General features: G+C 51.1%; 1 protein-coding gene across 1 annotated transcript; it reads right to left on the reverse strand.

Moving 5' to 3' along the window:
• Nucleotides 1–4,580: 4,580 nt before the first annotated feature.
• FAM83D (family with sequence similarity 83 member D) lies at nt 4,581–25,551 on the reverse strand. The gene is made up of 4 exons (XM_042930976.1): nt 25,057–25,551; nt 13,425–13,592; nt 9,100–9,224; nt 4,581–6,010 (listed from the first exon to the last, which is right to left on the reverse strand). Exons 1-4 carry the CDS (start codon nt 25,531–25,533, stop codon nt 5,020–5,022), a joined length of 1,761 nt encoding a protein of 586 aa, XP_042786910.1. The 5' UTR covers nt 25,534–25,551; the 3' UTR covers nt 4,581–5,019.
• Between the last annotated feature and the right edge of the window lie 2,334 nt (nt 25,552–27,885).

Here is a 27,885-nt window from a genome sequence, read left to right on the forward strand (position 1 = left end):
CCAAGCCACCCAGGCACCCCTATTTCTATATTTTAGAAATCACTCTGACTTACATGAAGAAGTCTTCCTATTTAGAAAGAGGCAGTAGATTGGCCATTCCCAAATTACTGGATCATAATCTTAAAGCTAGAGGAGACATCTAGCCTAAATTCTTTGTTTTATTGAAGAAAAAAAAAAACCTTGGCTCTTGGAGATTAAAAGGACTTGGTCAGACCCAATGAGCTAATTTTAGCATCAGAACTGAAACTAGAATTCAGGCTTTCTAATTCCCAAGCCAGTGGTTTTTCACCCACATGGGCCATTTAAAACCATTAGAGCTTAGCTCTCCTAGATGAGAATTAGTTCATCGGCCTCAGAAAGTTCTCAAAGCCCGATGGTCCCTAGTGGGTTGTTTTGCTTTCACAAACTTCTTTTAGAGGAAACACCTAAGTAATAACCTAGATGCCGATGGTGTGGTTTTATTGTCACAAACTAGGAGTGTTTTAATAGACTATCTTATTCTTCTTAACTATTTTCGGAAAGATTGGCCTTAAAATAACTACTCTAAAATTAAAACTTGCTTCTTGAGATGGCATCCAGAATTTAGTTCATTGCCAACAATTCCATGAAAGTTGATCATTTTGTTACATAGTATATTTTGTAACTTGTGAATAATTGCTTTTCCAGAAAGATAATATTCTTCAAAACCACGTGTCATGGATATGTTAAGAAGTTTCTCTGTGCCAGGGCGCCTGGATGGCTCAACCCGTTAAGTATCCGACTGTTGATTTTGGCTCAGGTCATGATTCCAAGTCCTAGAATCAATCCCCCAGTTGGGCTCCATGCTTAGCATAGAGCCAGCTAACGATTCTGTTCCTCCCTTCCTCTGTCCCCTTTCCCCCTTCCTGCTTGCGCTGTCTCTCTCTCCCCCGCTCTCTCAAATAAAAAAATAGTATCTGACTGTGTTTCCATCCCTGAACCAATCACCAGGACCACGGAATATGATGTTCTGAGTGGCTTGAACCTCGGTCATTAGCTCCACCCCAAGTCAGCTGTGGCTGTGGTCAGCTTCACCAGAACCACATGGACTGAGAGTTGGAAGCAGAATGGTTCCTCAGAGGGAAATCTCAGGATGAAATTATCAGAGGTGGATTGAAGGAAGCAAAAATAACAGATGTCCGTTACACCATCCATGCATTCGTGTGTTAGAACTCTTGGCTTCTGAGAAAAAGTCCTAACTGCCCTGGGTCTCCTCCCCAAAGCCAGATCAGAAAGAGCTTTGCTCCAGCCCAAAGAGGTCGTTCTTTGCAGAATTGCATGATACTGGGATTTCCCCCTGGGTCTCAGTGCAGCCCTCTGCAATTTGTAACTTATGTACATCTGTCTGGTTTGTTGGCTTGCACACAAATGAACGAGTTCACACACATATATATTAGCATAAGCAAAAGTGTTACTTAGCTCTGAGGATTTGGGTGCAGAGGTGTGGAGATCCACTAGGAAAGAGATTCAGCTATCAGGGGAGTGACTGTCACATTGGCCTGAGGGACGATGCACATCTATGCAGTTGGATGCGCTGGGGAAGGCCTCCTCAGACCTACCGGGTGCTTTCAAGATAGGAAGACTGTATGCTTTATTGTACAAGCTGGGACACTTCTGGGACTGAAAGGGGGTGGGGATCTACAGACATAAACTGGAACTCTGCCAAGCAAACTGGGGCATATTCTCATAGAGTGTCTGAATACATTCAATTCACTAAAGCTTTCGGCAGCTGCCCTGGTGCGTTCAGTGTCTGGGCACACCTCAAAGTATCTGTCGTGGGGTTTATCATCAGGGCATTATTATCCAAATTCTTCACAGTATAATTTAGAAAAATTTTTTTTAATGTTTTTATTTTATTTTTGAGAAAGAGAGACAGTGTGAGTGGGGGAGGGGCAGAGGGAGAGGGAGACACAGAATCCGAAGCAGGCTCCAGGCTCTGAGCTGTCGGCACAGAGCCCGACGCGGGGCTCTGACTCACGGACCATGAGATCTTGACCCGAGCTGAAGTCAGACGCTTAACTGAGCCATCCAGGTGCCCCCACAGTATCATTTTTCTTAAGTTTACTTATTTATTTAAGTAATCTCTATATCCAACATGGGGCTTGCACTCACGACCCCAAGATCACGAGCCACACATTCTTCTGACGGGACCAGCCAGGTGCCTCCCCCAGTATCATCTTTATAGGAGGGTCCTTGTGAAAAATTCTTACCTGGTCTTAGTCACAAGAATTCTTCCTGAACCCGAATTTAATCTTACGGATGCTGTGAATGGTGGGTCTGACCAGGTTTCTCTCTCTGCCTCAGCTATCGAGAAGCTTAAAGGTAAACATGTGGCCTGCCAAAGGGAGTGTGCTGGTCGTTATGGCACGCACATGTAACCTCATTCCAATCCCCCCTTGGGCTTCTTCATGTAACTTTTCCTTTACACGATCTGTACCCTAGGTTTTCTTCTGAGTAACCTCAAGTTCCCTTAGTAAAAGATAAATACTCCCCAACCCAACTGCCTACAGGGGTGGGGTGGCCAGCTCTCCAGTTGACTGCTTAAGTTTTTCAAAAGAATGTCGACCCTGCAATCCAATTGGGTTGACCTTAAAATTGTATGGATCTCTAATTTCAAACAAATCAGCAAGGAGAAAATAAGACAACTGAATTTCAACACCGTTTGATGATACCGGGAAATTTTTAAAGTTGTTCAGGTACGATCTTGGTATCGTGGTTTTTAAAAGGGAGCTGTTTTTTGTTTTGATCTTTTAGACATATATTCTGAAATATTTACAGCCAAATTTGCAATGGCTAAGCCTGCCATTAGATGAGGAAATAATTCTCTCGCAGAAGGGGCAACAAATATTTTGTACCAAAAGTCTGCCCTAGTCACCCTCCCCTCCCCTGGGAGCAGGGCCAATAATGGACATTGGAAACAAGGACCCAGCTCACTCTGAGGCAGGTGGTCCTCAGACCTCACCCTGACACGCTCTGCCCCGGAATGATCTTTCCACGCTCAAGTGCCAGAAAAGCTTTACTCCAAGAGACCTGGCCATTTTCTTGGGATCCCATATTTCTCTTGTTCTAATTTCTAATCACTGGCAACACCTTCAGAGAATAATGGTTTGGGGTCCGACTCCACAGAAAGAGGACTCTGTGGGCAGATGAGTTTGTCATGGGCCACATACCTGCCCTCCTCTGAGAAAATCACTGGGATCATCACCTCTCTCAAAACTCTCGAGTCATCCCATTTAAATTTATTTGATCCATCAATTCCCAAACTCAGTTATCCTCAATTACCCCGATGCACAGCCTTTTGTACGAACGCCTATCAGCAGTTCCTTAGAACACACTGAGTTGAAATTTCAGATGTGCCTACATTTGTTACTCAGGTTAAATTTTAACTCTGAACTCATCAGGGTATTAACTGCATTTCCCAAGGTACACCCTGTAATGCCTCTACGCTCCCTGCAGACAGACAGTCGTACAACCAAGTACCAGACTCAGAATCTGAAAACCTGTGTTCGTTGCCTTTATCAGCCTTGTGACCTAGAATACGCCACTTTACCTGAGCTTCAGTTCCTTTGCCTGTTTATTGGGAATAACAGCTGTCCAGCCACGACTTGGTTGCGAGGGTCAGAGACAGCATATAGGAAATTCCATCTGCAAATGGTTTCAACCAGCACTATGTCTGTGTGAGGCTTGGGCCTGAGTTGTTTACAGTCAGATGGGAACCGGTTGTCTGGCTGGCTTCACGGCCCAGATTAAGGCACGAATCCAGCAAATAACCTGGTGACCGTAAGGGAGGCCTGGTGCACGCATGAAAACCTGCAGGCGCGCTCATGACCGGCTGCATCGGCAACGTGCCGACGTGGCAGACAACGCCCTCCCTTATTACAGATCTCTGCTGCTTTGACCGAATCAGAAGGAGGAAGCCACCTCTGAATTCTCTTCCTCTGGTCTGGCCACACGAATGAGACTGGACAAAAACAGGATTCCACAGCCATACCAATCCTGATTAGCAGGGTGTAGAAACCAGTTGCATCGCCTGCCACCGAACTAGCAATCTGGGATAATTGTCAGTGTCCTCTTCTGCCCCTACTCCAGGATATTAGATTGCTAAATCAATGTCAGTACACCCATCTGATGAAATTGGGCCCATGGGGCCACTAGAGTTAATATCAGGGATGAATCCGGGAATGCACACTAAGGCCGCCTTTGGCAGAGAAGCAAAGAACCAAGGTCCTTGTCTAAAGGGCTCAAGCTTTTTCTTTCAAGAAAAGACAAGCAGAGCACATGAAAAGACCTGCAGGTCCTGGCAAGTTCCCTCATTCAAACTATACGGATAGTAACGCCAACATTCCTATCCCTGAGGAAGGCATGACCCTGAAACTTACTTTAGGTCTTCTAACTTTTAAGTGGGTATTTTCTCTTAACAATCTGGGTCATCTACTTCTTCCCCTCCCCAACTCTATTAAAAAATTCTGCAGAAATAGCTGTTATGTGCGTTTACTTGTGACACACACCTAGGGTTAAAAAGAAAAGAGCGGGGAAAAATAACACTCAAGCCATCACCAAACAAAAGTTGGTTGTATTTATTTAATCCTAAGAACACAGATACCTGAAGAAGAGACAGACAATAAGAAAGTTTTTTCTAAACAGGATTTTGATAAGACCTAGTGTTCAAATCTCTAAAACAGAAGAGCACACAAATCTAAAAAAACACAGCACACATTTTATCTCTTACCTGAATGAACCTGAGAACCCCAAACACTCTCTTTAAGAGATATCAGTTAAAGTCGTGCAAAGAAATTGTACCCATAGTGTTTCGACCATAAAACCAACACCTGGTTTATACATGACAAGAACAGGATAAAAGCACATAAAATAATGTGCAGTTTATAGAATTCAGGGAAGAACGGGGGGACCAAAGGTCAGGTGAACAAACTGCAAAGCAGGGTGCTCGGTGGACCAGCACCGCGCGCCTGATGGAACCAGGAGGCGCCGAACGCCGAGCGGTCACTGGTAGGAGGGATACAGCGCGGTGTCTCTCACAGCCAGGAGATTCACTGATGCTCTGGTAACGTTTCCGGAGTGAAAACCGAGGTAGTTCTCAGCAAGGAATGTTCTCCTGGAGAGCATGGCCAGCATGTGGTTGAGCCGGGACCGGATACCAGCAAAGTGAAACTGGCGCTCTTGATTCAAGTTCCTAAAGGAGTCTCGTGAGCACAGATCCAAGTGGGGGGCGCCCCAGTACTTGGCGTGTCCAGCGGGGACAAAGTCAGGGGCTCTGCTGGACGTCTGGGAGCCCAGGGAGCTCGCCACAGAGCCCTGGGAAGACAGAGAGGAGGAGGACCTCAAACTGGGAGATCTGGACACAGACATCCTGGACACTGGTGACCCTTCTTTAGACTGGGTGCCCTGAGAAAAGAGAACATTCTCGTCCACGTCAGTCTGGGTGGTGGCCGACGTGGACCGAACCACAGCTTGGGAGCTCGCGACCCTGGTGGTGACCGCGGTCTGGGTCCCGGCACATGCCGTGGTGACGCTGGCTTGTGTCCCCGCGTCGCTCGTGCTCACTGCTGGAACCTCCTCTCCTGGCTCCGTCTGGGTGGCCGCATCGGTCGTCCTCCTCCCGCCCTGTGGTCTGTCCTGGCAGCTGATGACATCGTCCTCATCGCCGACGGTGGAGGACTCGCAGTTCTGGTGCCTGGCCTCTGCCCTGCCCTCAGCGGGGGCCTCACACCCCAGCTCAGCCTTCTTGGGGGTGCTCGAGAGCCGAGACAGCCGCAGGCGCAGCAGGCCGCCCAACGTGAGCTCCTTAGACAGGGGTTTACTGTCGACTAGATGGTCAAACTTGCCGCTGATCTGGAAGTCAGACAGCAGCTTGGAGCTGATGGGCTTCGACTGTGCGTACAGGATTCGGAACTCCAGATCAAAGTGTTCAACCACTTGGCCAGACAGAATGACCAAGTTACTGCTATTTAATTTGCCATCTGTCCACGTAAAACTTGAGGATTAAAAACAAACAAACAAACAGAAGCTGGTAAGCATGAGCACTCTTAGTTTACTCACTGTCAAAATGAACAATAAAGCCTAGATATCCTGCTCCAGGAGTCACAACTCTGGTGACAGCATACCCACCATTCGGTGTAAATTCAACACCCCAACCCCATACATAACGTATGTATGCGGTAACAGAAAGAAAAAGGCCAACTGTTTAACCAACACACTGAGACTTAGACATCCACAGCCTCAGCATTTCTACAAACTAGAAGGGGCTTCAAAAAGATTTAGGCAAGCACCCTGATTTTAGAAGTGATGAAACTAGCTAGTGATGTCCCAGCGGGAAGCTGGTCTAGACTGCAGACTAGACCCCAGGACGTAAGGACTGTTAGTGCAGTGCTCCTTACTACCTGATCCCATGCTGCCATTTTCTTCCTTTCTTTTTTAAGATTTCTATTTATTTTGAGAGAGAAAGTGCAAGCAGGGGAAGGGCAGAGACAGAATGCAAAGCAGGGTCTGCACTGCCAGCACGGAGCCCAATGTGGGGCTTGAACTCATGAACCATGAGATCGTGACCTGAGCTGAAGTTGAAAGCTCAACCAAATGAGCCACCCAGATGCCCTTCTTTTTCTTTTTCTTTTTTTTTAATGTTTATTTATTTATTTTTGAGAGAGAAAGAGCAAACGGGGGAGGGGCAGAGAGAGAGGGAGGCAGAGGATTCGAAGTGGGTTCTGTGCTAACAGCAGCGAGCCTGACGCGAGGCTCAGACTCACAAACAGTGAGATCATGACCTGAGCCAAAGTCAGACACTTAACCGAGCCACCCAGGTGCTGCCAGTGCTACCATTTTCAATGGGGGACAGTAGCACATTCAGGGCTGATTAGTGGCCATGTGCCCTGCCTGTCAGGCATTCTTCTTCCTCCAGTAATAGAACCCCATCCACCCTAGCCTTCTTCTTAGGCACTTCCTGCAATCACAATGGGGTGGACATATGACCCAAGCTGACCAGAGTATGCCACCCACTTGGGTCAGGGACCTACCCAGGATGGGCACGTGACCTAGCTAGGACCAAGTAATTCTTCAAGGACTGATGCCAGTGCAGGCAGAAAGAAAGTCTCTCTCTTTGGGAGAGATACTAAAGGCTATGTAAGTAAGCCTGGACCTTGCCTTCAAAGGGAGAGCGTGACTGAGAATAAAGATCAACTAGAAAAAAAGTAGGACCAGGAGACAATATTCTGATCAATGTGTGCCCTCCAGGTCAAGATGAACTGAAAACCAACTGCACCTTTCTACACTCCCAAGTTATGGAACTCAATAAATTCTATTTTGCATAAAGTAGTTTGAGCTAGCTTTCTACACTCCCGATCACCCCACTGATAAAGAAGTTTGTATCAGGAATAGGATGTTTTATGGGCACCTGGGTGGCTCAGTCGGTTAAGCATCTGACTTTAGCCTGACTTCAGCTCAGGTCATGATCTCGCCGTCTGTGGGTTCGAGCCCCATGTCAGGCTCTGTGCTGACAGCTCAGAGCCTGGAGCCTGCTTCGCATTCTGTAACTCCCTCTCTCTACCCCTCCCCGGCTTGCACTCCGTCTCCCTCTCTCTCAAAAATAAATAATAAACATTAAAAAAATTTTTAAAAAGGAATAGGATGTTTTAAATGAGAGATCATGAAACATAGTGTCAGCTCTGTCTCTACCTTGAGAGCTGCCTTCAAAGCCCCAGAAGAAAGATTCTGAAAACCTTCAATGAGATCATGCAAACAAGACACCTATCCAACACCAGGAGTATAAATACCGTCAACAAATAGAAGCTATAATCCTCGGGGCATCTGGGTGACTCAGTTGGTTAACCAGCTCTTGGGTTCATCTCAAGTCACGATCTCATGGTTTGTGAGTTCGAGCCCTGCATCAAGCTCCATGCGGACAATGCGGAGCCTGCTTGGGATTCTGTCTCCCTCTTTCTCTGCCCCTCCCCCCACTCAATCTCTCTCTCTGTCTCTCTGTCTCTCTCTCACTCACTCAAAATAAATAAATAGACTTAAAAAAAAAACAAACCTATCATCATCATCATCCTCAATGGTAGCATATCTCATTTGCAGAGGGTAATTTTTATATTTGATATTTCAGGATGGCCAAAAACCATTTGGGACTAAGTTTATATACGCAGATAAAGCTTGCTTCGGGTGAAAATCTAGTCTCCTCCTGTTATTTATAAACGTCTTATGAAAGGAAGTCTCAAGGAAGTGTGAATTTTGTTCTGAGCAATGATGGTACTGTCTGAAAAGAAAGGCACCAAGAGTTTCTTGATCTGACCCCCTCAGCTTCCACAACCTTTTGCACATCTGCCAGGGCTGACACAATCATCACTCGGGAATGTGCGTTTCTCCAAAAATGAGTTTTTCTTTTTTAAACTCAAGACATGCCTCACGCACACCGTCAGACGATCGAATGCACAGACACACTGCCATTGGAGCCACGTAAGTAAACACGCTGCATCTTAACTTCTGGAGATTCGTGAAAATCAATGATCCAATCATCTGCACCCTCTATTCGACGACACTCTACCGTAAGATACCACTGCCAAGTTAAGACTTCAAAATTGGGGCTAGAAACCTGGATCAGTACTTTCTAGACTAAAGCACTAAGTTACAAGGCTTGAAGGAAGGTGAAGGATTTAAGCATAAGGTAACAGCTTCAGCTCTACCCTCCACACTGACGCTGAGACCTGTGATGACCCTTACCTGCAAGTGAACAGGGACAAGGGGCAGGGGGGGACCAAGGAACAGGAAGTGAGACTGCTCCTGTCACCGGTAACCCCAGTTTGGCCACCGCAGGCCTTGGCAGGGGCTCCAGGCAAGGTTCAACATCCACGCCTTAGTTTCGTGGCCCCCCAGGGCAGGGGAGGTGACCCGCACCCCAACCACCTCCTGCAAAAGGCCGCTCGGACTGACGTCCTCACACGCACAGATGCACACCTACCAGAACGCCCGGCCATGGAGGCTCACGTTGAGAGGAAAAGCAGCTTTTCCTTTATCTAGCATGCACCCACTGCAAAGTTCAGAGTCACAAGCACGGGCAGGCTAGAGACTTACCTATAGGAGCCTGTAGCCACGCGAATGCCATCAATCAGTGTGAACTTCTCGTGAACCTGCCCAACTATCTTAGTCCCCGACCTCGCATAGTAAGTGTTTCCGGTAATAGTCCGGACGGTCATCAGCTGTCGGCAAGGAACAGGGGAAAAAGAAACACAGGCCAGTGAGCAAACGACAGAGGGCTTGGGCTACAGTTCCCGAAAAGACGCACTAGGTGGCAAAGGAGCGGTCCCCCGTCCCCTTCGGTAACGGCACACACGCACACTAGCCAGCGGTTCTCGGGACTCGACGAATGTCACTTCACTTGGTCCGTCTTCTCGTGTGCCCTGTTCTCACACGGACTTGTGAGACTCTTGGTTCACGGGTACATGCGCTCTCAAAGAAGAGCCACTCGTTCTTTGACACGCCAGAATCCAAGAAATGACATTGAAACAGAATGTGGGGGATAAAATCAGCAAAGAAAACACACTAATAATAAATGTCATTTTAACGAAGGCTTAAGGGAGCTAAGCTGATATTTCTCCTACTCTCTTATTTGACTGCATCAGTAATGACTAACAGCCCACCCTCACTTACCCCCATGACATCCTCAGTATGGGGAACAGGACGAGCCTTCTCTAACACGGGACTTCTGAGGTGGACACACTCACATCACATGTGGCTTCACCAACAATGTCACATCTCCTACGAATTTATCAAAAAGGTACTCCGGTAATACGCTGGGGACCCACAGTGCGTAATCATCCTTGGAAAATGACCCGCATAAATGTATATCCGATGGTATGTAAAACACTAAGACGATCTGCGTTATTTGGAACAAATCAGTACAGCGTCAGCTTTATGCCTTTAGAAACCTTACACAATTCAAATTAAATGCTTAAGATTTTTGTTTGATTCTCTCATTCATTCCATAAGCAAAGAAAGTCCCTACCGTGTGCTGAGCCTTGAGACAATAGAGGTATCAGGCATGTTCCTTACCTTTAGGGACTAAGGGAGAGAAAAGTAATGCGTGATTCAAAAAACAAGGTATGACATCATCCAGAGAAGTGAAAACCTACATCCACACAAAAACCTGTGCACAAACACTCACAGCAACTTTATTCATCATAGTAAGAAACTGGAAACTATCCTAAAGTCCTTCAGCGGGTGAACAGTTAAACTGTGGCACGACCACACCACAGGACACTCCTTAGCAGCAGAAAAGAACTAACAATTGATACAATAATTTGGATGGATCTCAAGCGCCTTATGCAGAATGAAAAAAGCCAATCTCAATAGGTCATATACTATATGATTCCATTTATAGAACGTTCTCTAGATGACAAAATTATAGAGATGGGGAATAAATTTACTGGTTTCCAGGGGTTAAAAACGAGGAGAAGGGCACAGAGAGGAGAGCAGATGGGACCATAATGGGAGCAAGGAGATGGTTGTAGTGATAGAATAGTCCTGTATCCCGACAGTGGTGGGACAGTTCTGGATCTTGATGGCGGGGGGGGGGGGGGGGGGGTCCATAGGTGCACACATGTGATAAAATGGCATAGAACTGTCAACACATGTTGTGCCAACCCCAGATTCCAGCTGTGATTTTGTGATAGGATGTAACCATTGGGGAAACCGGGTGAAGGACACATGGAAACCTCTATGTATGACCTTTGCAACTTCTGTGAATCTATTGTTCCCTTTTTATTAAAAAAAAAAAAAAAAAGAATTGAGAGAGAGACGCAGCATGAGCGGGGAGGGTAGAGAGAGAAGGAGACACAGAATCCAAAGCAGGATCCAGGCTCTGAGCTGTCAGCAGAGCCCGACGCGAGGCTCGAACTCACAAACCGCGAGATCATGACCTGAGCCGAAGTCGGACACTCAACCGACTGAGCCACCCAGGCGCCCTGAACCTACTGTTCCTTTAAAATAAAAACATAAGACAAAACAAAAACACCATGGCATGACATAACATCACTTCCGTGGTCTTACCAAAACATGATCTGAATTGAGCCATGAGGAAGCATCAGACAAACCCAAATCCTACAGAAAATTGGCTAATGTTCTTCCAAAGCACCAACACCCTAAAAGACAAAGACAGAGGAGCAGCTCCAAATGAGAAGACGCTAAGGAGATAGGACAACTCAATGCAAGATTCGGTCCTGGGTTGGATCCTGAATAAGAAAAAGGGCATACGTGGAATGATCAGTGAGACTTAGAAGGTCTGTAGATTATGGTATTATATCAAATGGATTTCTCAATTTTGAAATTTACACAGAGGTTTATAAGACGTTAACATTTAGATAATTTGGGCAAAGAGTATTCAGGAACTCCTTATCGCTAATTCCTTTGAAAATCACATTATTTCAAAATAAAATTAAACAAACAAAGAAACTAGGACCTTCCATAGTGGTGCCCCCGGAGCAGGTGGGGCAGGGGGTTCCTGGAGGAGATACCGATTCCTGACCCAGGTTTCAAAGGATCCACATATAATAGCAGGCATTCAAAAATGTCACTGTGGGCACATTTAGGTGTAGTTTTCTGCATCTTTTCCGTCGGTGCTTACCCAAATGTCGTACAGGCCTCTGTGACTGCAGTCAAAGCGCTTTTGAGGGCCTACGCACAAACACGTGACCAAGTGTCTACAGACAGGACACCCAGCGTCCAGAACCAGCCACAGAGCGAGGGCGTGGCAGATGTCAGCCCCCACTGGGGGAGGGTACAGACTCACCAACAGACACGTCCTGGTGAGAGAAGCCACCAGGGAAGACGGTGCTGCTCTAGGAAGAAGTCAAGGCACTACAAAAATTGGGGCGTCTGGCTGGCTCCGTCAGTAGAGCATGCGACTCTTTGTCTCAGGGTTATGAGTTCGAGCCCCGTGTTGGGTGCAGAGATTACTTAAAAAAACTAAAATCTTAAAAAAAAAAAAGACACTACAAGAAATGCTGAGGCCAAAGGTACAGACTTCCTTTCGACTCCTCCTCGAGGCAACAGTCAACACTGTGCAAGTGAGTCGGCAAATAATGCTGGATTGGATAACTGGATCGTCTCTAAGCCAATCTCACGATCAGAGCTGTGGCCAGAGCCACTCTGTGATTCTCCTGCTGCTGGCACACAGCCCTCGTTGCAGGGAGAGCCTCAGAGTCAAACAGCACATCTTCCATCGCTTCCCCTGGCTCTGTGTAAAAGCAGTCACAGGCTGAATGTCTGCGTGCTTTTCCACGCCTGACATGCATTTGCCTTGGGTCCCCCTGACCTCGTACTTTAACCGAGTGCGGGTCACACGGCTGGCTCATTTCATCCTGGCTCCAAGCTCCGATTCTACCTCCGCCAGGAATTGGCTTTGTAGCGGCCGTGATAAGTTAGCAACAACCTGATCCTCGGTTTCCCCATTTGGGAAAACGACCACCAAGAACTCGAAGTTTAATAGCCAAATTTTGTAAACCAGATTACTTGACAACAGGGTCGGGGGGGGGGGGGGGGGTGCGCTGATGTCCACTCTGCAAGCAGCCTATAGCACCGAAGCCCAAATGCGTTGTTCGGTTTGCTGACTGCTTTATTTCCAGCGCCTGGAACAGTTAAGTGGCTCAGAGAAGGTGCTCACATAGGTGATGAGCCAAGTGGATGAATTAAGTTCCAAAGCTCACAGCTCACATTAAGCTGCTTAATTGAAAAAGATGAATAACAAATACGACGATGCCGCTTGCCTCTTTCTGCTACAGAGAACAAGCTGGCTGAGTTATGTAACCGTACATTTAAAGACTTCAGTTTGAATTACTGTCATGCTCAGAGCAAAGGACGTGAAAAGCCTAATTTTACAGCAGCGAGAACGGAGAGGCAGCATGTGACGGTGATCAGGAACACGGGGCTGGAGGCAGGCCCACTGCGAGGGAGGCACACCCCCGCTCCTTTCCAGCGGCAGACCCCGGGCTCTCTGTGCCACCACGTCTGCCCTGAAACAGGTACTTACCCGGCAGGGCTGCGGTGACGACGGAGTTGCCTAACACTTGTCAGGAGCCCAGGACAGTGCCAAGGACGGAGCAGGGGCTCCGTCAGCGGTGGCCGGGCCGGCGCTACTGTCAAAAGCAGCGTCTCCAAGGCAGCCCCGTGCGGCCAACAGCCGAGCTCCCGGCTGTTCAGGGGAGGCCAAGGTTTGAAACCTGGCTCTGTGGTTTCTTTTCTGCGAGATTGCAGACAAATGGCTTTGGCCACAGCCTCCGCTGCCTCTCGTGTCATGGGGATCCAACCCCCGCCCCACCCTGCACCATCATGTAGATCATGTAGGTTACAGAGGCTCAGTCTTACTGCTGATTAAGGAGAAACTGGAAACATGGAACACAAACCTTCTCCTTTTCAGGATGCACTTTCAGGTCCATGCACATATCCAAAAACTGCGAGAGCAGAGCCTGGTCCAGGAGGATGTAGACAGCGACTCCCTGTTTCCGACATATTTCCTGTAGGTCCCTGAAGATGTCGATGTCCGTGAAAACATCCATCACTACCGCAATCACCTATGGCGTGAGGCAGAGGGAAGAGCAAGCTGTCGGCTCACGGGAACACCAGCTTACGGTGCACCGTCCAGACTCTGGAGCCCCCTCTCCGAGCCGGGAGAGGATCCCCACCCTACTGGATCCTTCCTCCCTTCTCCTTCTGCACCATCGGTTTGCCCCCAACCGCAGACACCTCCTTCTCCAAAGACACTCAGGCCACATCTGGATTTGGCCCAGCTGACCCTCCCGATCGCCTCCTAGCCACTGTCCTCCACGCTTCCTCGGACCAGTCCTTTTTTCTCCCCGGCAGCACTCCATTCATGCCTGCTGCTCAACCTTCCACACTCGGCATCAGACTACAGTTCCGAGATGCCTCAGCCATGCGGCCCTAAGCAAATTACAGTCGTTCCCAAGGTCTGGTCCTGCGTCTGCAAAATAGGCATGTGGTCAGAACTGAATGACTACGTTACAGGAAGCACAAGGTACAAAATCCCCTCAAGTATCTGTTCGCGGGTTCCCTTCGCCAGTCTAGACAGCTCACCACGGGGAGGCATCGCTCCAGCCGCCAAGCCTCTCATTACACCCTTTGCAAGTTTAAGAGTGGGGCCCTCGGCAAAATCCCTCCAAGGCTGTGGGGTGTCAGAATGTGCAGACTCAGTACAAGTCTCTGCACACCAAGCCAGAGCTGGGGCCCCGAGCTAAGGCCACGGCTCCCTGGGCCACGGTTTGCAGCAGCCTGGGCCGGAAGGGGGTCTCCCTCCTCCTCACTTCAACAGTGAAAACTAGTGTCTCTTAGGACCATGTTAACTCCTTTTCGAACATTAAGGTAATTTATTTATGGGTCTCACTTCCTCTATGGGGACGGAGGCCCTGGAACGGGATAGACTCATCTCTGTGACCCTAGAGGACTCAAGACAGTACCCGACAGTCATGACCCCTCAAGGACGTGGGTGTTCAAGAAGCAAACGGAGACAAACAGGAGATCCCGTGGTCTGTCTCCAACACCCCAAGTCTCGCCTACCAGGAGGCGACCTTGGAGAGACCTTGAAAGGCCAGCTCCCGGGAAGTCACTGCTATGAGGAGTCTGGGAAGATCCATTTCTCTCTGGCTACTTATCCCCGCCCCTCCCCAGTGTTGACGAAGCCCCAGCTGTCGAGCTATTCCCCGGGGAAGGGTTTGCCTCAACCCCCCGGACACGTGATTTTTCTGAACCGGTGGCATCTCGAGAAGTTCACGGGCTCCCACGTGCTTTTATGCATCTTATTTGGAGTTGTATCTACCCCCAGGTCACACAGCATCGCGGGCAAAAGGCAGAGAGGCCTGGTCACAGATGTCAGCTCTGCAGCTCACCACCAGGTGACCCGAGGCATGCTGCGGAGCCTCAGTGTCCTTCTCTGGAAGAGATGGACAGTAACAGCATCTATGTAAGGGGCTGCTGTCGGGATCGCAGGGGACAAAGACAGAAAGGGCTTAGCTCGGGCATGAGACGGGCGTTCCATTTTGCGGCCGGCGCCTCTTCAGAGTCTATGGCAGGCCGAAGCCTGGGCCAGGCAGAAAAGACGGCTGTACAGAATGTGACAGACGCCGGACTTGTCCGCAAAAGGAAGACACGCACGCAGGGGGGCCGAATGATACACACTGGACGAGGCGATCACATCACGGGAACTTGGAGGTGGGAGGGAGATGGTCAAGCTGCGGTAGACGCGCTCCAGGCACTCAAATGTTTACAAGAGCAGAGAAGGATTCCTGGCGGGGAGGGCCTTTGAGCTGAGTCACGAAGAAGGGCGCAGTCTTGACAGGGGAGAAGTGAAGGAGAGGGTCTTGAAGCCACGTGGCGGCAGAAGAGGCAGGGAATGATGGGGCAGGGGCCAGTGTGGCCGGAACGGAGAGTGTGCGTGATGGGGAGCAGCGGGACAGGACTGAGAGACAGACGGGTGAGCCAGGCGGTAAAACCAGGCGGTGGCACCTCCACAGAGGTTTTGAACACACTCGTGTAGGAATGAGCGCAGAGCTCACGAGAGAAAGCTGGAGGAAGACACATCCAGGGTCCGTCCCTGTCCTCAAGAAACCCAGGCCAATGGGGGACAGAGGCGGCGCATGGACGTGCACCCAGACTCCCCGTGGGAGGGACAGAAAACCCTGCCCAGCTGGCTGGCTTAGAGAGGGCTGGAGGGTTGCTGGAGGCAGGGACCCAGGAGCAGGGCCTGCCAAACTGGGCTTTGATTCACCACTGAACCAAACAATACAAACGCCACCTTTGTTAGGTGGTGAGTAAGTCTCTAATTTGTTATTGGTTTCATTATTTGGTGTTAAAGCCCCAGCCTTTCCTGTGGGTGTTGAAAATAACTGGATCGGGACGCGAGGTGTTAAGAAGGTGGGTGCAAGTGCTTCCCTCCCTAACTTCCCCCTGGACCCAACATCCCCTCCCTCTCTTACTAGAGCGGGACTCTTGAAAGGTTTGCGACGGAGGCACAGCCCTGCGCAGGAAAGCAATGAGCACGAAGACCTTCCCTCCTTCAAGACCCCACCCCGCTTTCCTGTACTCCCCCCACTCCAGCCCCGTGCAACCACGTCCTGCAGACTCAACGAGACCTGGGGCTTCTCCAATCTCTCAAGGGACAGTCTCCTCACTGAGCTCAGCAATGGCCTGGACTCATTCGCTGGCCAGCCAAGTGTCTGCTTTCCAAGGCCGGACCTGTCTCCCAGGTGCTGGGGCTCCTGCTACAGGTCTCTGGGCCCTGCAAGGATGCCCAGACTTGGAACCGGTCCCTGCTGTCACTCCCTGAGATATCATGCGGGATGGACAAAGGAGAGACGCATCTGGAAAGGGGGCATCCTGTGCCCATCAAGCCCCCACACGGCCACTGTGGGCACTGCCTACCCCAGCCTGTGCCGCCAAGAGCCTGCCCGATCTCTTAGGGCTAGAAAGCTCTGCAAGAGGTGACTTTTGAGAGTCTGTTCCAGGTCAACCCCCATCTGCAACTCTGCAAATCAGTCATTACAGGAGGAAACATCTAGCCGCCAGAAGCCCGGCTGGCTGGTCTGCCGCCCGGTACCCCATAGTTCCTGCACATCTCCAGCCACATCTAGAGCAGCCGTGACTGTGTCAAGCCCCACACCATCCTCACAGGTGCCCCCCACCACCGCCACAGTCACTGCAACTACTCCTTGATGATTTAAACCAAGGGATCGAGTGACACACACAGTTACACAGTAGCAACCACTGCGCTATTGTGTATTGGGGACAAGCAGACACTCTATTCATGTTCATTTTTCACGTGACCTGGGAGCTTTTCCATCTGCTTTCTTGCACAAAAGCTCTAAAGAGAGATCTAGAGATTTCAAAACACCAGTAATTGTTATCTCCGATTTACGGATGAGGAAAATAAAGCTTGGAGGGGCTAGGTTACTCGTTCGTAGGGATATTCTTAAACGAATGCAGGAGCTGGAGTCTCAACCCCGGCCTGAGCGACTCTAGAGCCACCTATTAGAAGAGGGTTAAATATTATTCCAAACAAGCCTGAGGTTCAGTGTTCAAGGGACAGAGCTTGGAATACATCCTGAAGGGACCAGTGGAATATTTCGCAAAGGACATGGGATGGAGCCCGTCGGAGGAGGATTACTAATAACACGAAACAGCTCACAGAACAAACGGTCAGGAAGTTTGGAGTGCCGTAGCACATGGGCACCTTCTCTCTGCAGGCGGTCCCGCCGAATAACCCAGAACGGACTAAATCGGGAAACCTTGGGAGCACAGGCCGTAGAGGCGGACCTGACGCGGAAGCCAGCTCCTCCGCTTTCGAGCACCCCGTGCCCGCTGGCGCGGTACCTAAGTGTCGCTGCCTCCTGTCGCCTGCAAATACTACTGCCGATCCGGTAGCGGCTGCAGTGGGTTCAGTCCAGAGAGGGCACCTGATGGCTCCTGGCACACAGGAAGCCCTCACACGGCAGCCTGTGTGTCTTAGCCCCAAGTCCGCCACGGTCTCCCTCCCTTCCCGCCCACGGCCACAAAGCAAGGACACGTGTGCAACACGCTTGGAATTCTGCCAGAGGTCTGCGCACATTCAATGACGCGTCAACCTGCCCGAGGGGGGGGGGGGGGGGGGGGGGGGGGGGGCCAATGCCAGCCCGGCAACTGGATTCTTCGCACGGACCACATGGCTCTCAAACCCATTTCCTCCAGGTCCCCCGTGCTCTCCCACCTACTCTTCTGGAGATGGTCTCGCTCAAAAACAAGAGACCTCTTTTCTCCCCATTCATTACAGGTTTTAAATAGAACAGAAACGATCTCCTTGAAATGTCTTAAAAAATTTTTAAGTTAACTTGGCATTATCTTCCGGAGTTAGAAACAAAGCAAATGTCCACGGTCGACCCTAACCTTGCCTGTGCGAGTTGGTCTCTCTCGGTTTCATGGGCTGTCAGTGTACGATTAACCATTCAAGTGCCGGACTAAGGTGCTGGCGTGGCCTCCGTCTGCAGCCTGGCACAGCGGCTCTCCCGGGAGGCGGGAAGGCACGCCAACTGCTCGCGGGCCACGGTGGCAGCCACGTGGCTGCCGTCATGTCCCAGCGTGAAGTACGCATGCCCACTGGGCTTTCAGAAAGAAAAAGCATCCAGAGGGGCTTGGGGGACTTAGGGGGCTGTCATTCTGAGTTATTGATAATTACGTAAAACATTTACCTGGCTCCGACGTCCGATTTACAAAACAGGGTGCTTTCAGAGACACCTAGCTTCCGTCCTTGTCCCTTCCCTTTTTCTCCTTTCCCTTCCTCCTTCTGCATTACAATCATTTCAATCCATTTTTGGTTCATCTTCCATTTTCTTGAATATAAAGAAGGCTGCCTTAGGCCCATGTATGTACATACTTGTTTGCTATAAACAAGAATGTGTATTATGTACGTGTGTGTGTGTGTGTGTGTGTTCACATCCCCCTGTAGATTACAAGGCAGAATGTGATGCACGCTGTTCTAGAGCAGTGCTCATCAATGCAAGCTTCTGAGAGGAAGGAAACATGCTAGGTCTGTGCCATCCACACAGCAGCCGCTAGCCACCGGTGGAGACTGAACACCTGAAATATAGCTAGTGAGGCAGAGGAACTGAGTTTTTCATATTTCATTTGAATGCACATAAATTGAAATTGCCACTGGTGGCTAACGGTGACTTCACTGGTCGGTGCGGCCCTAGACACTTAGTCACTGCTTTCTCAGAGCCGCAGGGGACTCCACTCTGGGGACGCATCCGTTCTACTGAAGGACATCTCGGCTCCCCCAGCCTCTCGCTATGGTAAGTAGTGCCGCAAACAGCCTGCTACACGCGTCTATGCGTGTTTTTGCCAGTGTTCTCTTTGGGACAGACACACACACGTGGAGTTGCTAGGCTGATGCGTAAATACAACTGAAGTGTTGCTGCATATGGTCAAATTCCCCTCCAGAGGCTATATCGTTTGCATCAGTGTCTTTAGAAAGCCCGCATACCCAGTACGTTTTTGGCGAGCGAACGGATCCTGTATCTGTAAAGGAATCCGGATAATCCTGTATCTGTGAAGGAATCCGGATGATCCGGTGGCTTCCCTGCTGCCTGATGGACGCCAGCTGGAAACAGTGAAGGAAGGAACCGGCCGACAGAGAAGGTGGCTACGGGACCGAGAGCAGGAGGGAGTGGGAGTGGCTGTTCCACGGGGGCAGAGCTTCAGTCAGGGAACACGAAACCATTCTGCAGACAGATGGTACAGACAGATACACGATGTGAATGTGCTCAAGCCCAGTTAATGGTTAAAATGGCAAATCGACTTGCGTGTATTTTACCGTAATTTAAAAAAAAAAAAAAAAAAAGAGGGGCACCTGGGCGACTCAGTCAGTTAAGTGTCTGACTCTTGATCTCAACTCAGGTCTTGATCTCAGGGTCACGAGTTCAAGCCCCACACTGGGCTCCACACTGGGCGTGGAGCCTACTTGACAAAATATAAAATAAAAAATAGGGGCACCTGGGCGGCCTAATGGGTTAAGCTGACTTTTGGTTTCCACTCAGGTCGTGATCTCACGGTTCGTGAGTTTGAGCCCCACATTGGGCTGTGCACTGACAGTGCAGAGCCTGCTTGGGAATCTCTCTCTCCCTCTCTCTCTCTTTCTCCTCCTCCTCCTCCTCCCCTGCTCATGCTCTCTCTCTCTCAAAATAAGTAAACTTAAAAAAAATAAAAAATAAATAAAAAGAAAGAAATGAAGTGGCTAACAATTCCAAAATCCTTCACCTGACTCATAAAACCAAAAGGAAGAGATAAAAAGCAGCCACCCTGTCTGGTGAGGCACAGCCTAAAGTTGTGCATCAGACAGGCTTTCTAGGCCAGTGCTTCTCAACCAGGGACAATTTTCTTCCCCAGGGGACATCTGGCAATTTCTTTGAATTGTGGTAAAATAGATAATAAATCTGCCACCTTCATCATTTTCAAGTGTATTTTCAGGGGCATGAATTACGTTCACCGCATTGTGCGATCATCACCACTATCTGTTTCCAAGAGGTTTTCATCACCCCAAACAGAAACTCTATAACCTTTAAGCAATAGCTCCCTATCCTCCCCAACCCCCCTTGGGAGACTTTTTTGAACATCATGACTCTTGGCCAGGGATGGTGCTTCTGGCATCTGGTGGGCGGGGCCCGGGGAGGCTGCTGGGCACCCCAGGCACAGGACAGCCCTCCAAGACAGAGCGTGATCTGGTCCAAAACATCCACGGCAGAGTGATGCTGAGAAAGCCCGCCCCGGGCTGACTGGGGCATCCGGAGCAGGAGCTGATCACACTGCACAGATTCTACTGAAACTCAGAGGAGCGTTAAACAAGACCAGGAGCACCTTAGTTCGGATACATCCACACGCACATCAGGGGCCTCGGCCAGATTTCTCAGCAGCCACTCCTGGCAGGACTCTTCGTCAACACAGTGACGCTTCTCCCAATGCTCAGGTTATCAAATGGATGCCCCAGGGCGCGTCATAGCGCAGGTGTCTCTCTGGAACACGGGCCACTGGTAAGAAGGATGCCTGAGGAGTGTGGAACCTCCAGAATGGGCTCTGCCCATGAACTCCCATTCAAAACCCAGAGATACCCCAAGGGCCAGCACAGAAACCCATCACCAGTGGGGGCACGCAGCACGTCCAGGGAAGGTCTCCACTCCCACCTGACCCCTGGGGAGGTGGGGCCCAGCCACACGCTGATTCACAGGGCAGCAGAGGCAAAGAAAAAAATGTCTCCTCGACAAATTCAGTAATGTAGGGAAAGGCTCCAGAGTAGGTGTGTCAGGGAAAAATCCTGTTCGGTTCAAAATTATTCTAGAATTCCCTCGGGAAGCCAACATCTTGGCTCTCGGGTCCAAAGCAGTCAGTATTTCCTCCAGCTTTGGTGGAGCTCGACCAGGTCAGCAGTCAGCCTGCATTCAGAAGCCAGGCTGCACATACATCATGTGTCTTTTCAACGCCGTCCCTCACTCACGTGGCAGGATGCCCACGCTTTGAAAGGCGCTCGGAAACTGAGCCAGTGGAGGGCCTGGCAGACTCCCAGCCCCGGTCACACCTACTCTGGGACAAGAACTCGCTGGAAAGGCAGGCGGAATCGCTCAGACCATTTTGTCACTTCTGCCCCGCCTCTCCTCTCCCTGCCAGACACCCTGCATGCAGCCCAGGTCCCAGGTGAGGATGAAACCTGTCCGAAAACCCTCCGTCCAGGCTGCAAAGCTAGGATTAGACACCTCCGTTTCCCAGGTGACCCCGGTTTCTTGGGCCTGTATCCTGACCACTCCAGTCTTCTTCCCGAAACGGACAGGAAGTATTCGTCCTGTCCTAGTCGTTTTCCTGTTTATAGGATATGCAAGGAGGAAATAAAAAGTCCCAATCTTCAGAAACTGTTAAAAACCTTCAGCCTGTCGCTGAAAACTGCCAAGGTGCCAATCCTCTCTCATGCCAGGGAATCCTCGGGGAGCAGAGATTGCGAGCATGGGCTTGGGAGCTAGGCAGACGGGCTACCTCTGTGATCTTGGGCAAGTTACTTAACCTCTCTGGGCCTGGTCTCTTCTTACCTGTGGCCTCCTCCTAACAGTGGGAGGGTTCAATGGGAGAATCCAGGCAAAGGGTGCAGCACAGAAATCGACCCACTGCAAGGGCTCAAGCATACCATCAGGACACAGATGCGTAACAGCTTTTCATCTCATCCTGAGACAGCCCGGGACCGGCATCGTCAGCGTCCTTGCCGTCACAGGGACTGAACTTCAAAGGACGCAGCCGGAGTGACGCAGCCACTCCTGTGCACACAAGGCGCAACTCTACCCCGAGCCGCAGCTCTGGTGGGGCCACCCGGTGAGCTCCCTATGATATCACCCCCATAAGGCCCCGTCCACCTGAGGACGGAGACAGCGCCTTATCCTTGCACGGCACCAGGCCGAGCGCTGGGACTGTCAGGGGCTGAGGGCCGCCGTACTTCAGTTGGGAGTCCTGGCTCTGTCTTTCCCCAGCTCTGTGACCTCGGGGCAACTTAACTTCTCCGTGCCTCAGCTCCATCACCTGCGGAGTGGGGATAACTGCACCTACCTCGGGACTACCTGCTTCGCAGAGCATTATCGTATTCTTTAAAGTAAAGGGGATGAGGCCTCAAGGTTAGCATGTCTCAAATCCAACCCGTCTCCGGGTCCCCACTCTCGGCCTTGTTCTTCCTCCTAATTTGGTAGCTTCACTGCCCACCAAGCTAAAAAAAAAAAAAAACCTCTGTCCTCCCCAACCCTGCCTCTCCCGTGTTCTCCTTGGCCTTGCTCATTCTCCTGTTCCCTCCCAGGCCAACGAATGACCGAGTCCTGCCATTAAAACTTCCCCTGCCCAACTCCCCAGCACTGCCTTAGCACACACCCTCTTCTGGTCGCTAGATCCCTATGGCATCCTCCTTACAGGCACCCCACACACCAGCCTCGGCCCTCTCTAACCCGGGCTCCCTTGTGCTCCCACCAGAATGACTGCTCAGGAACGCCAATTTGATCATGCTCCTCCTTCAAAACCTTCAATGGCTCCCCAGTGCTCTTTAGCGGGCAAAGCACGGCTCCAGCCTCCCCTTCAGCCTCCTCTTCTACCACTAACCCTGCCTACTCGTTGTTCAAGCTGTGAGGAACTTGGCTGCCGCCAAACATGCCAGGTCCTTTCACACTTCTGGGCCAGTCTCTACCCTCTGGCCTGGCAAGTCCCACGCATCCTCCTGGACCCAGATCCAAGGTCACCACCTCTCCTGAGGCTTGCTTTCTTTCTTCCTCCAACGTCTCTATCTGTAGCCACCTCCCCACCCATTCCACCAGCAGACTGTCAACTCTCAAGTGTCCGGCAAGCATCATGCCCTTCACCTGCGGCCCCTAGCCCCTGGCACAGCATCCAATACGTGGTAGGTGCCAAATGAGCAAGCAATTTGGCATCCGGCAGAGACACTGAAAATATTAATCAGATCTAAAGGTAATGTACCACCTTTCACCATTAAAATCGCCCAGGTTCCAAATACAGCATCTCAAAGATGTGAGTGTGTGGCTGGACTGGGGCACAGAACAGGGCAGGACATTCTACCCTGGAATGCCAGTATTACAGAATGCCCCCAGGACAAAAGGGTGGCTGAGGGCCAGCCTCGAGCCCTTTCTAAGGCCAGCACATGAGTCGACAGGCAGCTTTCCCTCTGGCCTTAGCTCCAGAATCCCTTCACTACCGCTAAGAAGCTGGAGCTGGGCAAGAGGTTAGGGCAATTCTCCTCTCTTTCATGGAGACCTATTCGTTGCTTTTCTCAAGTTGCAAAGTGCCCAAATTCCCTCCTGGAGGCAAGCCTGGAAATGCACCCCACCATCAGGCCTTTTACCATCCTCTTACTCTTCTCGAGTGTCTGCTCCATCAAAAGGACCGTCAGGGGGCGCCTGGGTGGCTCAGTTGGTTAAGCGGCCGACTTCGGCTCAGGTCATGATCTCACGGTCCGTGAGTTCGAGCCCCACGTCAGGCTCTGTGCTGACAGCTCAGAGCCTGGAGCCTGCTTTGGATTCTGTGTCTCCCTCTCTCTGACCCTCCCCCGTTCATGCTCTGTCTCTCTCTGTCTCAAAAATAAATAAACGTTTAAAAAAAAAAATTAAAAAAAAAAAAAAAAGGACCGTCAGCACACCCAAAGCACTGCACGGCTGATACCAGCATAGCTGGAGCCTGCACCTACTCCCCCAAAAGCAAAGCCCTAGCCCACACTACCCTCTACCCACTGCAACCCCACCAGCAGGAAAGTAACAGGCAGCATCAAGAACACTGGTGAGACTCTGGGCTTGTTCCTGGGCTTGACTGTTTCCGCCAGAATGATGCAGATATCATAAGCCACAGACACACTCAGGTACCAGCCCTCCTGAGTCTAACCATGGCCTGGGGCTTCACCTGCCATGTTCCTGGCACAGGCGGCCGCTAGGAAGATGGCCACTATGCCAGTCAGCAAGCAAGGTGGCAGCTAACTACGGCTCTAGACTAAGGTGTCCGACCCCACTCACGTGGTGCTATGTTCTCGCAGACCCCTAGGTACCCAGCACCCTGCTGCAGTCGAGATTTCCCACCCCACCCATTCTAAGAGTCAAGACAACAGCACCAAAACCCACTGGGAAGAGAGATGACCCAAAGCAGGGGTATCTGCCCGTCTCATTCACAGAAAGAGCAATTTCCTGGGGCGCCCTGGGTGGCTCAGGAGGTTGGGTGTCTGACTTCCGCTCAGGTCCATGATCTCCCGGTTGGAGGGTTCCAGCCCTATCAGGCTCTGTGCCGGCAGCTCAGAGCCGGCGCAGCCTGCTTCAAATTCTGTTGTCTCCCTCTCTGCCTCTCCCCCAACTCGCTGTCGCTGTCTCTCTCTGTCTCTCTCTTTCTCTCTCTCTCTCTCTCTCACACACACACACACACACACACACACACACACACACACACACAAATAAATAAGCATTAAAAAGAGAGAGAGAGAGCAATTTCTCTGGTCAATGGCAGGACGGAAAGAGGCAGGATTCTCAGTTTACCACTGGAATGTATTGGCTTTCTACAAGATAAGACACGCGGCGGTGACTAGCAATTAACAGACGCCTAAGCCCCAAAGTTGTCGCTGGGTACAATCTTTCTGGAATTTTTCCCTAGGTAACGCACTTACTTCTTAGGAGATGGGATCCAGTGTTGGCTGGCAGCCAGGAAAATTAGCACTCTCGTTTGGTTTTAACTAAAATGTGGAACTAGAAGTATTTCTGGTCCCCTCCCCCAGGGGATGTGAATGTCAGGAGTTGGACCTCGGCCACAATGCTCCTCCTTGAGGACTGCGGCTTCCCCCCACGTCCCTGACACAACGAGCGGCCGAGTGATCAGTGATCCGAGCGAAGCCACGCAGAAGGGGCGAGTCGGGGCCCCCGGGACCACCCGGCCCCGCGCTCCATTCTTCCGAGGGCCTCCCGTCCGCCCCGGGCCCCGAGCCGGGGCGCTCACCTCCCGCGCGGAGCGGAGCTGCTGGCGCAGCGCGTCCTTACAGCCGTAGGGGCCGCCGGCGCCCGCGCCGCGGGTCTGGAAGTGCGCCTCGACGCGCGTGGCGCCGCGGTAGGCGCCCTGGTAGAAGGCCGGCCAGCCGAGCTCCAGCAGCGGCGGCTCCAGGTCCGACTGCTCGGGGAAGTAGGTGCCGGACGAGCAGTCGTGCGACGAGCCGAAGGAGTCCTCGGCCCCCGCCGCCGCGCCCTCCTGACCGGGCCTCTGGGCCGCCCGCAGGATGGCGCGCACCTCGTCCGGGTTCAGGAAGCGGCCCAGGCGCTCTCTTCGCAGGAAAGCCTCGAAGGCACAGGGGCCGCCCGCCACCAGCTCCTCGAGCGCCAGGCGCCGCGCCTCGCTGTACAGCTCGGCCGGGTTGGGCGGCCCGCACGGCGACAGGCAGGCGGCGGGCAGCTCGTCCGGACCCTCGAGGCGCAGAGCCATTGCGAAGTCCGGACAAAACAGGACCGCTGCAGAGTCGGCCGAGCGCGGGCGTGCCGGCAGCTTTATACGCACCTTTGAATCTAACCGGCCCGCGTCCCGGCCCTCTCATTGGCTGCCACCTCTAACGGCGGAATCCAGGCGATGCGAACGCCACCACGGCCCCTCCCCCTGATGTGCTATTGGCTGCTCCGCGGCCCGGCCCCGCCCCGCGCCTCCGTATTGGCTGCCGGCGGAGGCCGAGTCCAAACTCTGGGGTCGCTCCGTGGGGTTTCAACGTGGCGGCTCCACGGCTGCGCTGATGAGTTGCTCCTGCTCCGGGCCTGCGGGTAGCCGAGCTCTTAAGGGTCAGCTAGAGAGAGGGAGTAACGAGCCCCAGTGACCCGGCCGCGGCGCAGGTAGCGGATCCCGAACTGAAGCCTGAGAGTCCGGCCCCCTCCATCCTAGCGCGCCCCCTGCTGGCCGCGCTGCTGCCGGGCTCTCACTCCGGGCTTGGGCGTGACTGACCAGTCCTGTCTCCGTAATCCCCTGCATTTAAATCATTCGTAAACCCGTTCAAAAAATACTGGCTTTGATTACACCTTCAGGTAGCTTTTCCTTTTCTCGGCCCATCAAGTTATTGCCCTGGCAAAATCCCAACCCTGGTTAAACCCCACTCTTCACCTACTTTCCCCCGCACCTGGGCAGCCCTACGGTCCTGGGGGAAAGACTACGCAACCAAGCTGTCGGTGCCTTAAATTCACAGTCTCAAGTGGATCCTGAAGATTGACTGCTAGCCTACATTTCCCTCAGTCACCCTACCTTTTCCTTTCGTTCTTACTCTTAGCGTTTGCTTCGCATTTCACTGAGAAAATAGAAGCAACCAGAGAGAACTTCTTCCACATGCCGCCACCACATCTACCTACCCGTCTACATCTCCGCCCACTTACTGGGCCTTCTGTTACTACCAATGAACTGTCCCTGAGCCTAACACCAATCCTTCCGTTGGGGCATTAGCTCCCAGCCCCTCTGCTAGTAACCTGTATCCCTACAGCAATGCTCTTTCCCGGATCATCAGTTTCCCTTCTTTTACTGCTTCATTCCTCTCAGCATACTGATATTGGAGTATTTTTCATCTTTTTTTTTTAATTTTTTTTAACGTTTTATTTTATTTTTGAGACAGAGAGAGACAAAGCATGAATGGGGGAGGGTCAGAGAGAGGGAGACACAGAATCCGAAACAGGCTCCAGGCTCCGAGCCGTCAGCACAGAGCCCGACGCGGGGCTCGAACCCACGGACCGCGAGATCATGACCTGAGCCGAAGTCGGCCGCTTAACCGACGGAGCCACCCAGGCGCCCCAGGAGTATTTTTCATCTTAAATCAACCTTCTCTTGACCTTCCTCTAGAGTTTCCTCTCCATTTCTCTGCTTATTTTTATAGCATAAAACCTGAAACCAGTTGTCTCTACTTGCTGTCTCCAGTTTTCCTCCATTCTTTCTTGAACTAGTCGAAGGGGCTGTGCCTCCCCTGCGCGACCAAAACCTCTTGTCAAGGTCATGAGGAGCTCCACAGCACTAAATCCAATAGTCAGCTCTCAGGCCACGTTTTCTTTGTGTGAATGAGAAAGTAAATATACAACTGTAAAGTGCTTCTTCGTAAATGTGATCCAGGAGGATCCAAGAGAGCACGGTTCTCTACCCTCTTTCAAGACACCAACAAACTTCCGCTTATGACAAAGACAAGGACCACAGTCTGGGGCTGTGCAGCCACATAGCTTGTCAATGCCCCTATTGCTGGAAATAAAAAGTGAGAATAACCAGGGTCTCCCCTAATGTCGTGTTGTAGTAATGTAAAGTAGTATAGAGTATTTTACCAGTAGGAGGACCAGGGTGGAGGGGTGAAAAACGGTAAGGCAGGTGGGCCGGTGCACTCCAAAACTAGAAGGACAGCCCCGTTATTTATACATGCTACCAGATAAACCTTTGAAAGTAGGGGGAAAAAACCTCATATACTTATGAGTTATTACAGGGTTCCATGTTATTCCAAAGGGAACATTTGACAAAGTAAAGGTCATTCCCAACCACCCTTCTTTGGGTTTCACCATCCCCCGATGCATTGGATTTCACCATCCCCCAATCTAGAAAGACATCTACTCCGAGTCTGAGCCCTCAGAGCTCCCTCTGCTTTAGGGGCGTTCCAGGAGAGCCTTCTGTCGTGGGGACGGGGACCAGGAGCCCTCCCCTGCCCTCCATCCCAGAGATCATCTCTTGGTGAATTCAACTCAGCATAATTCAAGTGAGCTCGCCGCAATGACCACAGCCACACTAGCAGGTGTTATTAAAAGGAATTTTAATAATCTTAATTAAAAACTCTCA

This window comes from Panthera leo, chromosome A3 (assembly GCF_018350215.1).
Source record: "Panthera leo isolate Ple1 chromosome A3, P.leo_Ple1_pat1.1, whole genome shotgun sequence".
Taxonomy (NCBI): Eukaryota; Metazoa; Chordata; class Mammalia; order Carnivora; family Felidae; genus Panthera; species Panthera leo.

Coding starts and splice junctions, on each gene's coding strand:
- FAM83D (XM_042930976.1), bottom strand. CDS start 25,533: ATGGCTCTGCGCCTCGAGGGTCCGGACGAGCTGCCCGCCGCCTGCCTG. Junction 9,225..13,424: donor TGCATCCTGAAAAGGAGAAG/GTTTGTGTTCCA, acceptor CCTTGCCGACAG/CTGATGACCGTCCGGACTAT. Junction 6,011..9,099: donor GTGGCTACAGGCTCCTATAG/GTAAGTCTCTAG, acceptor TTAATCCTCAAG/TTTTACGTGGACAGATGGCA.